Source organism: Myotis lucifugus, unplaced genomic scaffold, assembly GCF_000147115.1.
Source record: "Myotis lucifugus unplaced genomic scaffold, Myoluc2.0 scaffold_246, whole genome shotgun sequence".
In the NCBI taxonomy this organism is placed as follows: Eukaryota; Metazoa; Chordata; class Mammalia; order Chiroptera; family Vespertilionidae; genus Myotis; species Myotis lucifugus.
In genome coordinates, this window is record NW_005871294.1 from 531,359 (window position 1) to 542,093 (window position 10,735).

General features: G+C 52.2%; 3 protein-coding genes across 5 annotated transcripts in view; all 3 read left to right on the plus strand.

Moving 5' to 3' along the window:
* ARID3C (AT-rich interaction domain 3C) overlaps positions 1–1,884 on the plus strand; it is a 6,455-nt gene extending 4,571 nt beyond the window's left edge. The window contains exons 4-6 of the mRNA XM_006098799.3: positions 782–990; positions 1,223–1,312; positions 1,784–1,884. Of these exons, the coding sequence (XP_006098861.1) occupies positions 782–990; positions 1,223–1,312; positions 1,784–1,884 (400 nt within the window). The remainder of the gene's footprint in view (positions 1–781; positions 991–1,222; positions 1,313–1,783) is intronic.
* A 954-nt stretch (positions 1,885–2,838) lies between these two features.
* On the plus strand, positions 2,839–10,115 carry DCTN3 (dynactin subunit 3). 3 transcript variants are annotated; one of them, XM_006098741.3, is made up of 7 exons: positions 2,839–2,977; positions 4,165–4,249; positions 4,920–5,006; positions 6,439–6,522; positions 7,731–7,789; positions 8,418–8,477; positions 8,663–8,970. In XM_006098741.3, exons 1-7 carry the CDS (start codon positions 2,882–2,884, stop codon positions 8,750–8,752), a joined length of 561 nt encoding a protein of 186 aa, XP_006098803.1. In that variant the 5' UTR covers positions 2,839–2,881; the 3' UTR covers positions 8,753–8,970. The 3 variants fall into 3 exon arrangements, with proteins under 3 accessions (XP_006098803.1, XP_023618233.1, XP_023618232.1); XM_023762465.1 differs by lacking the exon at positions 8,418–8,477 and having other exon boundaries at positions 8,571–8,688; XM_023762464.1 differs by lacking the exons at positions 7,731–7,789; positions 8,418–8,477; positions 8,663–8,970 and adding an exon at positions 9,849–10,115.
* Positions 4,967–10,735, plus strand: part of RPP25L (ribonuclease P/MRP subunit p25 like) — a 7,475-nt gene continuing 1,706 nt past the window's right edge. Inside the window, 2 exon segments of the mRNA XM_023762466.1 lie at positions 4,967–5,006; positions 6,439–6,522. The gene's annotated coding sequence lies outside the window, so the exon portion shown is untranslated.

Genomic DNA, 10,735 nt, shown 5'->3' on the forward strand with positions numbered 1-10,735 from the left:
AGCCCCATTAAGAAAGGGTGTGAGGGGCGGAGGGGTTGAGGTTTAGGGGTCACGGAGACCCAGGGGTGCGCTGAGATATAGGGAACGTTAACATAGGGGGACTATGGGATGCGGGAGGATTGAGGTACGGGGCAGTAGGGACTGATGGGGCACTGAGATTTGATGCACCCTAACCTTAGGGGTCCTGGGGTTTGGGGTCAAATGAAGCTTTGGGAACCCCGGAGTAGGGGGTTACTGTGGGTACGCGGCTGAAGGGTCCTTTTATCCAAAGCAATTCCATTTTACACCTGTTCACCCGGGGGTTCTATTTGCATGTGGTTTGTGCCTTCTGTGACCTGGGATTATTTAAACTGAGAACAGGAGATCCTCCACATTTTGGACCAATTTAGACATATATTGGCCCTTTGGGTCCTGGCTGATGTGGCTCAGTTGGTTGGAGCGTCCTCCCCGTACACCAGAGGGTGGTGGGTTCTATTGCCGGTCAAGGCACATACCTGGGTTACAGAGGCAACTGACCTCTCTCTCTCTCTCTCTCTCTCTCTCTCTCTCTCTCTCTCTCTCTCCTCCCCATCTCTCTCTCTGTTTCTCTCTTTTTCTTCCTCTCTCTCTAAACAACAAATCAACATATTAGCCCTTTGGGCTCTCCAGTTTCCAAGCCTCTAGGCTGAGACTCTGGATGGGAGTGGGGATTGAACTTGGTGCTTGAACTTGGGTGACTGACCTCCCTTGGTGCCAGGCCTGGGGGGAGAACTAAATGCAGATACTGACTTGATTGGGTCAGGGGAGCTGAATTACCTATTCTTCCAGAAGAGAGTGGAATTCCAACCCCTCGACTGGCACTGCCTGTGGGCCTGGCCTTGGGACCTGCCCGGGAGAAGTTAGCACCAGAGGAGCCTCCAGAGAAGAGGGCTGTGCTGATGGGGGCCATGGACCCACCTCAACCTGGCGCACCCCCAAGTTTTCTGCCCCATGGCAAGGTTCCCCTAAGGGGTGAGGAAGGGCTTGTTGCTGATAGGGTTTGGGGCCTGTGCACTGTGGGAGGACAGACCTATTACCTGATAAGCATTGGAGGTGGGGCAGATAGATCCCTAAATAGACAACTGTGTGATTACAGATGTGAGGCTGAAGTCGAATGGGGGGTGTCTATAGGGATGGAGGGGGGAGCTTGTAAGTCTGAAGTCTGATTCCCAAAAATGTGACTCCCCTGCCCTCTCCTGGACAGAAGAGCGGCTGGATGGGCCTCTCAATCTGGCAGGCAGTGGTATCAGCAGTATCAACATGGCCCTAGAGATCAACGGGGTGGTCTACACAGGTACAGGTACTGCATGCTGTCTGCACTGGCATGAGGTCAGGGGTATTTACATTGGCATGGGGATTTTAGACTTTTTCTACTTGCATGACATTCATGGATATCCAAACTTGCATGGGTAATATGGGGTTCAGGGGATTGCTACATTGGCATGGGTTAAAGGGTCTGTCTACTGTCTACATGGCATGGGGGTGAAGGCATGACCTCTCTATGGGTACCATGGGTACCATGGGATGTCTGCCTTGTCATGGGCCTATATATCAGTGTAAATATTGTTTACCTGTTCGAGGGTATCTATATTAGCATAGAAGTCTCTGACTGACCCAAGGGGTTTGTCCTCATTGGTTTGTGGCAGAGGTATGTGTGTGGTGTTCTAGCAATCAGGTCACTAACTTCTGTTTCCTTCTTCTGTTTCCCTGTCATCCCCTCTCCTGCTTGTATTTTCCCTCTACCATCTCCTCACCCCTTTGGCAGGCATCCTCTTTGCCCGCCGCCAGCCTGTGCCAGCTTCCCAGGGCCCAATTAACCCTGTACCCCCAACCCCTACAGGGCCCCCTTCTGGCATCTCACCCTGAGAGCTCCCACTTTGAATTGAGTCCTAGCCCATTGCTGGGGGGGGGCGGGGGGAGACACTCCCTCCACCTTGATTCTTCCAGAGGGCCCACTTTAGGACCCAGACCTGGGAGGGGACCACTCCCCCCCCACATGCCATGTGGATTTGAAGCCAAAGAGTTTTCTTTTGATGTTACATCTACCTCATTGTAAAGGGAGGGCACTTCCTCTCTGACCAACTCCAGCAGCATCTACCAAAGAGTCCTGCCCCTAGAAGCCCCCATCGTCTCCTCACTTTGTCAATGTCATGTCTAGGACCCTACCTCTTGGAGTCAGACCTGCTTCTTCTCTTCAGGAGCCATATGAAGGGTTGGATTGGGATGTCGTGGAGGAGATGTCCCTCAGGTCACATCTGGATAATAAAGCTGTAGTCCCTCCCTCCCCAGTGCCTCTCCTTGTTTGTATCTGGGGGTTGGAAAAGGAAGTGTGTGGTTTACAGGCAGCGTTGGGCCAAGGGTTCTCAGAGGGAAGACAGAACAGCAAAGGCCCATGAGAATACAAGAGCTCAGTCTCATGAGTCAGACTGCCTGAGTTCAAATCCTGATTCTGCCACTATAATACTGAGTGGCCCCATCATTTGAACCTTATTAGACTCTAAAAGATTATGCTATCTATTGATCTATACTATAGATTCTATAGGAATGGACCAACCCTGGAATAATGAGTGTATTTATATGTGCAACTTCGGGGAATGAGGTGGAGAAACCTCTTTGGTCCCCTGAAATTAGAAAAAGAAAGGTAAAGGTGGTCTTGACAAACAGGAGTGGCCGTTGCCTAGGTAACCAGACAGCTTTCGACTCTCTTCACCCGCCCAGCCGGCCGCTTCCGGCACTGAAGGCCTATGTCGTGACATCACTTCCTGAATGGAGGGGAGCCCGTGCGCTCGGATTGGCTAGCCTTCTCCATTTGGACGGACGTCCCGCCCTCCAGCTGTTGCCCGGCCGAGGCGGGGCGGTAGCTATGGCGGCTGTGCCCGTTGTGCAGCGGCTACAGGCCCGCGTAGAGGAGCTGGAGCGCTGGGTGTACGGACCGGGTGGGTCGCGCGGCTCGCGGAAGGTGAGCGATTTGGGTGCAGCGGTCCCTTTCTGAGGCCGAGACGGGCGGTCTGCTGGCCTGTGCCTCCGGTGGGTGCGGTTCCAGTCCCGTCGCCCACAGTCCGGCCTTTGAAATAACACAGGTCCGAGACCTCCCGGAGCATTTTGGACCCTCGGGGCCCATGCCCATGCCCATGCCCATGCAGGGAACTGCGGGGCATTGGGCCCGTCTGAAATGGGCTCAGTATGAACCGTGACCAAGACTCCGCTCCTGCCAGCGGGGGAGCCTTGACACCCTCGGGAAGCTGCGGTCCACAATGGAGGGGTGGCATGAAGCCCTCTGTAATTAATTGCTAAATGAATTGTGCAGAAAGAGGTCCGTGGGATTAGAGGAGGCAGAGCAGAGGTGCTCAAGGAAGGCTCTGGGGCGCGGGAGGGTGCGGGTGAGAGGTGAGGTCTGAGAAGACTAGGATGAGGAGGGGAAGGGATTGGATACCGGGTTTTCCAATGTGGACTGGCACGTCTTCACACCAGTACCTGAATGTTGACAACGTGAAGCTCAGTTGTCCTCTTACCCCCTTTTTACTATGGGAAGACCTTTTACTGAAGGCGGAGTGTCAGGGATGTCCTGGATTTAAGTGCATCAGAGGTAATGATATCTGTACACTCCCGTGGAAGTAGTTGGTACCAGCAGATTGTGCCCCACTTGAGAACTGACTTCGCAAAGCATTCTCTCCCTTTGGCATCTATGATGCTAACCCTCATGGTTTTCCTTCTGCAAGGATGGCTGTGCTTCTCAGTTTTATGTGCCTCCCCATATAATTGACCCTTGAATTTTGGGTGAGATCATTCACTGCCATTACCTTTCCATCTATTCAGCCCTTTAATATTGGAATTCCTCATCCTCTACCCTTAAAGTCTAGGTAGGTTCAGTCAGAGAGGTGGGAACCAGAGAATATATAGTATATGCCAGTGCCCCATAAACTCTAAAATAGTTCCTTATCTCCCCAATCAAACTAGGAACTCCCCCTGTTCACACTGAGGATTCCTGGCAGGTGGAGCTACATCTCCTTTAATACAAGAAAAAGTGACCAACCTAGATTTCTGGGGCAAAGAGGTTTGGGAGTCTGAGGGAATGCGGGTTCTTTACATCTTCCAAGCCTTGAACCAGGTGGTGTATCTTGGAAGTAACTTTCACTCCCCTTACAGGTGGCTGATGGCCTGGTCAAGGTGCAGGTAGCTTTGGGGAACATCGCGAGTAAGAGAGAGAGAGTGAAGATTCTGTTCAAGAAAAGTAAGTTCCTGTCGGGTGCCTGCCTGCCTTCTTCTTTTCCATGCCTGTACTTCCTGAGGACTGGCCCTGGTCCTTCAGCCCATTAGGTCACTGGAGTTGCCCTTCGGGGATGGAATGTGAAGACATTTCCCTGCTGAAACGGTGAATTGGGCTGTGCTTTCTATTTTGTGGTAAAACTCCAAGCCCATGACAGTGTCCCAAGTGATGGGCTAAGAGCTCTATCTGAAAGATCCCTTTGGTGAAGTATGGAGAACAGGTATGGGATTTCCACAGGCAAGGTTCAGAGGCGGGAAATTAATTAGGCACTGGAGTCCTAGCCTTGGCTCAGCCAGCAACCTGCCCAGTAATTAGAAATCAGATAGAGCTCTGGTTGTCTTGGTGGCACTGAGGGGCAAGGGGCCTTCCACCCTTGGTGAACATAGGTCAGTGGGAATACTGCAGGCCCCAGTATGCTCCAAGCTCTAAAGTTTGAGGTCAGCCAGCAGGTGATCAGAGGGGCGAGACAGGGAAGTATGGCTAGGAGCCCTGGTAGAGGCCTGCTAATGGACACTGGAGGCGTCAGCTCCTCACTGAAGGCTCTCCCCAAGGTGGACCATTCCCCCAGTATCCTTCATAAAACAGACCCTCACTCCCCAACCCTAATCCATTTTCTACCTTGCTACTTTTCTAGTCGAAGACCTGATCAAATACCTGGATCCTGAGTACATTGACCGCATTGCCATACCTGATGCCTCTAAGCTGCAGTTCATCTTAGCAGGTATGCACGTGCATCTGGGGATGTGGATTGTGGGGGAATTTGGGCACAGAGGTGGCCTCCCTGCCAGTCCTAATGGGTAAAGCCCAGGAAAGTGCTGTCTGGAATTCTGGCCATCGTCTGGGCTGAAGCTGAGGTGGTCCAGTGGTTCTCGAGTGGCACTGGATGTGGTGTACTTCTGAACCAGCTGGAGGCCATGGTACTAGCCACAGTGGGAGTGACTCCAATGTTCTATCAATGGTCTACTTCTAGAATTTTCCTGTAGAACCTTTTCTCACTTCTGCTCACAGAGGAGCTTCTAGGAAAGGGTGGGAGCCGAGAGCATTGCATTTAGGAGAGGAGAATATTGGCATGAGTTTCTACATCTTTTTTTCATATGAGAAAGCTCTGGGATTTCAGAGTTCTAGACAATGTTTGCTCATCAATTAGTTAACCACTCCATGAGGCAGGGTTTGCCAAGCATCTGTGTTTGTTCATTCATTGAAAAGATTTTTAATAATCATCTACTGCATCAAATTCAGGAAATCTCTTGCACTAACTCTTGAATCCAGCCTCTCCATCCCTCCCTCTGGCTGCTGCCTCAGTGTTCGTCCACTCACACATCAACTGTTACAGTTCCCCAAGTCCTCTTTTGACCCTAGCCTTCCCTTCTTGCATGTGGTCCAGTGTCATCTTTCCCAAACACATTTCCAACATGCCGCTTTGTCTACTGGGGAACTTCAGTGTCTCTTTCTTTCTCTCCTTGCTAGGATAAAAGTCCTAAATCCTTAGCCTGCCACTCAAAGCCTTCTACAGTTTGCTGGCTCTCCCCTCCCATCCAGCTCTGTTTCCTGTGCTCTCCTTTGTCCAGTTCAGCAACTTAAATTCTTTTTCTGCTACTAATTGACAAGCACTCTTGCTTCCAAATGTTTGACCTAACAGTCCTCCCTTCTTCGGTGCCCTTCCCACTCTTTGCAACCATTGAAATCCCCTTCGCAGGGCCATACTCTCCTTATTGGACTCTTCGTTACTGCCCCAGTTCTCCGGAGCCACAGAGCAGAACCGGCCTGGCCGCGGCCACGTCTCCTCTTTCAGACCTTTCCTTCCCAGGAGCCCTGAGTGTGGGGTCCTAAGTCTGAAGTAATTTGTCTCCTGTGGCCTCAGAGGGGCTCACAGAATTTGTTGAGGCTAGAGGAAGAGCCTTCAAGTTAAAAATTGGAGAAAAGTTGGATTTGGAGAAACTTAGAGGCTCCTTGGGCTCAAGATGGGTCAGACCAGAGGCATTCAGGGGTCTGGGGGCAGAATGGGGGAATGTGCACCTTGAGAAGGGGGCAGTGGGCAGTAGCTCCAAGCTCCAGGACCCAGCCATCTCCCCTGCCAGGATCTCAGCCTCTTGCATTGGAGTAGCAGTGCCCAGGTTTGCCTCACTGCCACTATCTTGTCTGTTTATCCTCAGAGGAGCAGTTTATCCTCTCCCAGATTGCACTTCTGGAGCAGGTGGAGGCGTTGGTACCCATGCTGGACAGCGCTCATATCAAAGGTACCTCTTCACTACTCTGCTTGGGGAGGTGGGTGGATGGGCAGGACTTCCCTGTGCCTCAGGTTCCCTGGGCTCAGGCTAGGTCTGCTGCTTGTCTTTGTTTGTTTGTTTGTTTTTCCATTTTTAATCTTTATCCAAGGATATGTTTTTTTAAAATTGATTTCAGTAAGGGAGAGGGAAAGAGAGAGAAACATTGATTGGTTGCCTCCCATACACACCCCGACCAGGAATCGAACCTACAACTTGGGTATATGCCCTGACCAGGAATTGAACCCATGACCTCCATGGGATGATGCTCCAATGAACTGAGCCACATCACCAGGGCCCTTACCTTTATCTTTAACCTGGGGGGGGGGGGGGGGAACCTGCCTTCTGCATTGGGATTAAAAATTGCCAAGGCAGAGAGCTCAGTTTGAGAACCCCGGGCGATTTGGCCTACGGATAGTAATGTAAGCCCAGCAGCCCCAACTCTGGGGATTCCTTCTGCCTTTTATCCCACCTCTCAGCATCTGTCCTTTAGGGTGCTGCAGAGCCCAGATTTTACTGTCAGAGTCTCTCTGCCAGGTATGTGAATGTGTGTGAATTCTTCCTGCCACACTGCTGAGAGCAGTCTCTATGCCTGGGTTTTGACAAGCAGACAGTGACTTTAATTGAATCCAGATATCCATCTTGTCTGTCTCTGCAGGTGTTTCTCCCAGCTCCCCCTCCCTACCCCTGGTCAGCTACCTGCTGAGCATCTAACAGCCTTCAGCTTTGGGCCTAGCATGGTGGCCAAGGATTTGGGTATTGGATTTCAGGTGGCCAGCTTAGGGACCTGGCATTTATCCTCAGCCCACCTGCAGGCACCCTGTTCCCTAGGTCAGGCAGACCTGGTCCCACTGGCCGAGAGCAAAGGGACAGATCCCGTGATAGGTAAAGCTCTTTTTACCTGTCACTGCTTATGACGCTGGAGTGGAGGTATGGGGCAACTCTGGGGACCCCAAGGTTTTGTCTTCTAGGGGCCTGTATCTTCCCCTCCTTTTTGGGTCCTAGAATATGACTGGCGTGAGCAGGGAGTCCTACCACCTCCTCTAGCTGCAGCGGTCGATGAAGCCTGGCGTTTGTTTAGTTTCTCCACTCAATACTCTAATCCTGTCAAAGACCTAATAGACTATTGAGCCGTCGGGGAAGGCACAGGCATCATCGGCGGTGTGCATTGTGTTTTACAGCCGTTCCCGAGCATGCCGCCTGCCTGCAGCGCTTGGCCCAGATCCACATCCAGCAGCAAGTATGGGAGGGGAGAGAACGGGAAGGTGGTGAGGCACCTAGTCCCCACCCCAGCCGCCTGGGGAAGCAGCCTCAGGCTACCCTGAGATCCACTCCAGGGGAAACTTGGCGGTCTATCCTTCATTCCCATCAGCCTTAGAGAGGGGGAGGGACTTGCCCAGGGCCACATCCAGGTCTCCTGCCTCCCAAAGTAGGGTTACTCTGAAACACCAAAAGGTTGAGTTGGGAGGTATCCAAGAATCCCTGGGGATGGTGTATCCTTGACTGTGGGTGGAGAAGCTGTGTGTGTGTGTGTGTGTGTGTGTGTGTGTGTGTGTGTGTGTTTCACTATTCCCAGGCTCTGATGTAAATCCAAAAGGGGTTCAGAAATAGAGGACGGGAGGAGGTGATATATACTAGCGGAAATGTTTCCTTAAATGTGTGGTCTGTTCCTCCTTCCATCAGCTTTAAAACTGCTATTTGTGTACCCATTTTGGAGCCTGAAAGTACCCCTTTAGAAATTTGCTTCTTTTGGCTCTGGGGTTAAGCGTCACCTCTATGGGGGATGAGGGTCCCTGATGAGGCAGAAAGGTTGGTGGGAAATGAGGGCTTTGTCCATCTCCTTTCTTTTCCACACCTTGGCCCCACAGGACCAGTGTGTGGAGATCACTGAGGAGTCCAAGGCTCTCCTGGAGGAATACAACAAAACTGTATCCTTTCTGCTCAGCCAGGCCCCTGAGGAGTTGTGCAAAGCCCTGTCCTTTTCTTCCATCTCTAACTCTGTCTCTTTCCATCCCAACCAGCTCTATTCCCCTGCTCCCCTATCCTTTTGGCAGATGCAAAATATCTGCACTACCTCACTCAGACTCCTGTTTTCACCTTGACTTGCAACTAGACATTGCTTCTCTCCAAGCAGTTCGTGCAGTGGGATGAGCTTCTGTGCCAGCTAGAAGCCGCCAAGCAAGTGAAGCCAGCAGAGGAGTGATGGCTGCTACCCATCCCACAGTGGGCCAGGGCAGCCAGGCTCTGGGGCCCTGTGCCAGCCTGCCCTTCTAATAGGGCAGAGGCAGCTCTGTATTTATTGGATTCACAGCCTACCTGTCCGCACTCAGATGGGGCCCTGAGGTCACAGGTCTGGCTACTTTGCATACCCTCCCCTCATCAGTGTCCTATTCCAGTGACAATAAACTGTAGAGATCACTGGAGGAGTGTACCGGCTTCTTGGTCTAGGATGGGGACGGGGTGAGGATGGGGGTGATGGAGGGCAGTGTTGTCAACCTTCCTAGTGGTTGAACCAGGAGCTATATTCATCCAGGTCCAGCTTTCTGGGAGGTGTAGGGCTCTCAGGACGAATGCTCTCATTTGATTTGAACATTCACTTATATATCCATTTGTCCCACATTTACCAATTATCCCTCTTTATGTAACATTCCATGCCAGGTGGGGAGGATACAGTTAGGGTCCACCTGATCTCTGCTCTGCACAGGCTAGCTGTGAGATAGTCATGGAAAAGGGCAGCCCCATCAGGTGGACACAGAAGAAAAGAATGGAGGAGGCAGCCCTAGAGGGCGATATGCAGGGTCTTCGAGAGCCCAAGGAGCAGCAAGTGCAAAGGCAGAAAAAGCCCTTGAGTTTCTTAACTGGGAGCCTTCTTGGTGCTATTAGCCAAAAAGGGGAGCCCAGAAGAGGTTTGGACCCATTAGGGCAGCAGTTCTCAACCTGTGGGTCGCGACCCCTTTGGGGGTCGAACGACCCTTTCACAGGGGTCGCCTAAGACCATCGGAAAACACATATATAATTACATATTGTTTTTGTGATTAATCACTATGCTTTAATTATGTTCAATTTGTAACAATGAAAATACATCCTGCATATCAGATATTTACATGACGATTCATAACAGCAGCAAAATTACAGTTATGAAGTAGCAACGAAAATAATTTTATGGTTGGGGGTCACCACAACATGAGGAACTGTATTATAGGGTCGCGGCATTAGGAAGGTTGAGAACCACTGCATTAGGGAATGAGAAGGAAGCAGGAGAAAGAGCAGAGACTAAAATTGTCACCTCATTCCACCAGGTGTTTGCTGCCCCCTTGTGGCCTCGGAGTGCTGCGGCTCCAGGCTCCTCAAAGGCCCTGTCATCCCACCCGCGCGGCCTCAGGCAGCTCAGATTCAGCATGTCCGAACCGAGTCTGAAACTGGGAGTCCGCCCAGGCCCTTCTCTCCTCTGCTCCAACAGTCGCCAGCTTCTCACCATGCGTACCTCCTAATATCTTCCCACTTAATCTGCATTTCTCCATTCCCACTGCCATTTGTCTGGTTCATTCAACAAATCATTTAACAAATATTCGAGTGCCTATTATAAGCCCGGCACCGGACGTGTTTCAGTGGCCACACCCCCGGGACCCAGGGGCCTGTGAGTCACTAGCGATTGCGGTCAAATTCCAACCCGCCCCCCCCCCCCCCCTTAGCTGCAGCCAGAGTGAGCTGTGCACACGAACTATTTTGACTGGCCCCGAAGAAAAACCCCGTGGCCGCTAGTGCCCACGGAATGCGGGTCAAAGCGCAGAGCTCGGCGACCAAGGCTCCGCCCGCGCCGCAGCCACTTTAAATGGAGCCTCGTGCCCCTGTCAAAGTGAGGCCCGCAGCTTCGCCTTTGCTGCCGCGGTGTGCTCAGCTAGCAACGCCATGCCTGCCATCGTGCAAGGGCCAAGTCCTTCCCGTCCTGCGGACGCGGGACACCTCCGATGGCCCCCCTCCCGCCCCAGCAGGAGGGCCCCTTCCCCAGGCGGGCTGCATAGACGGCGTTACCCAGTTTTCCTGTGGAGACTCCGCGCGTCCCGCCCCGCCTCGCCCTTCTCCGCTCCTATCTTAGATCCCGCCCTCCTCGCAGACCAGCCCCGCCCCAAATTAAGACCCCGCCTCTCATGCAGGCCCGCCCCACGCCCCACTGGGATTTGTGTTC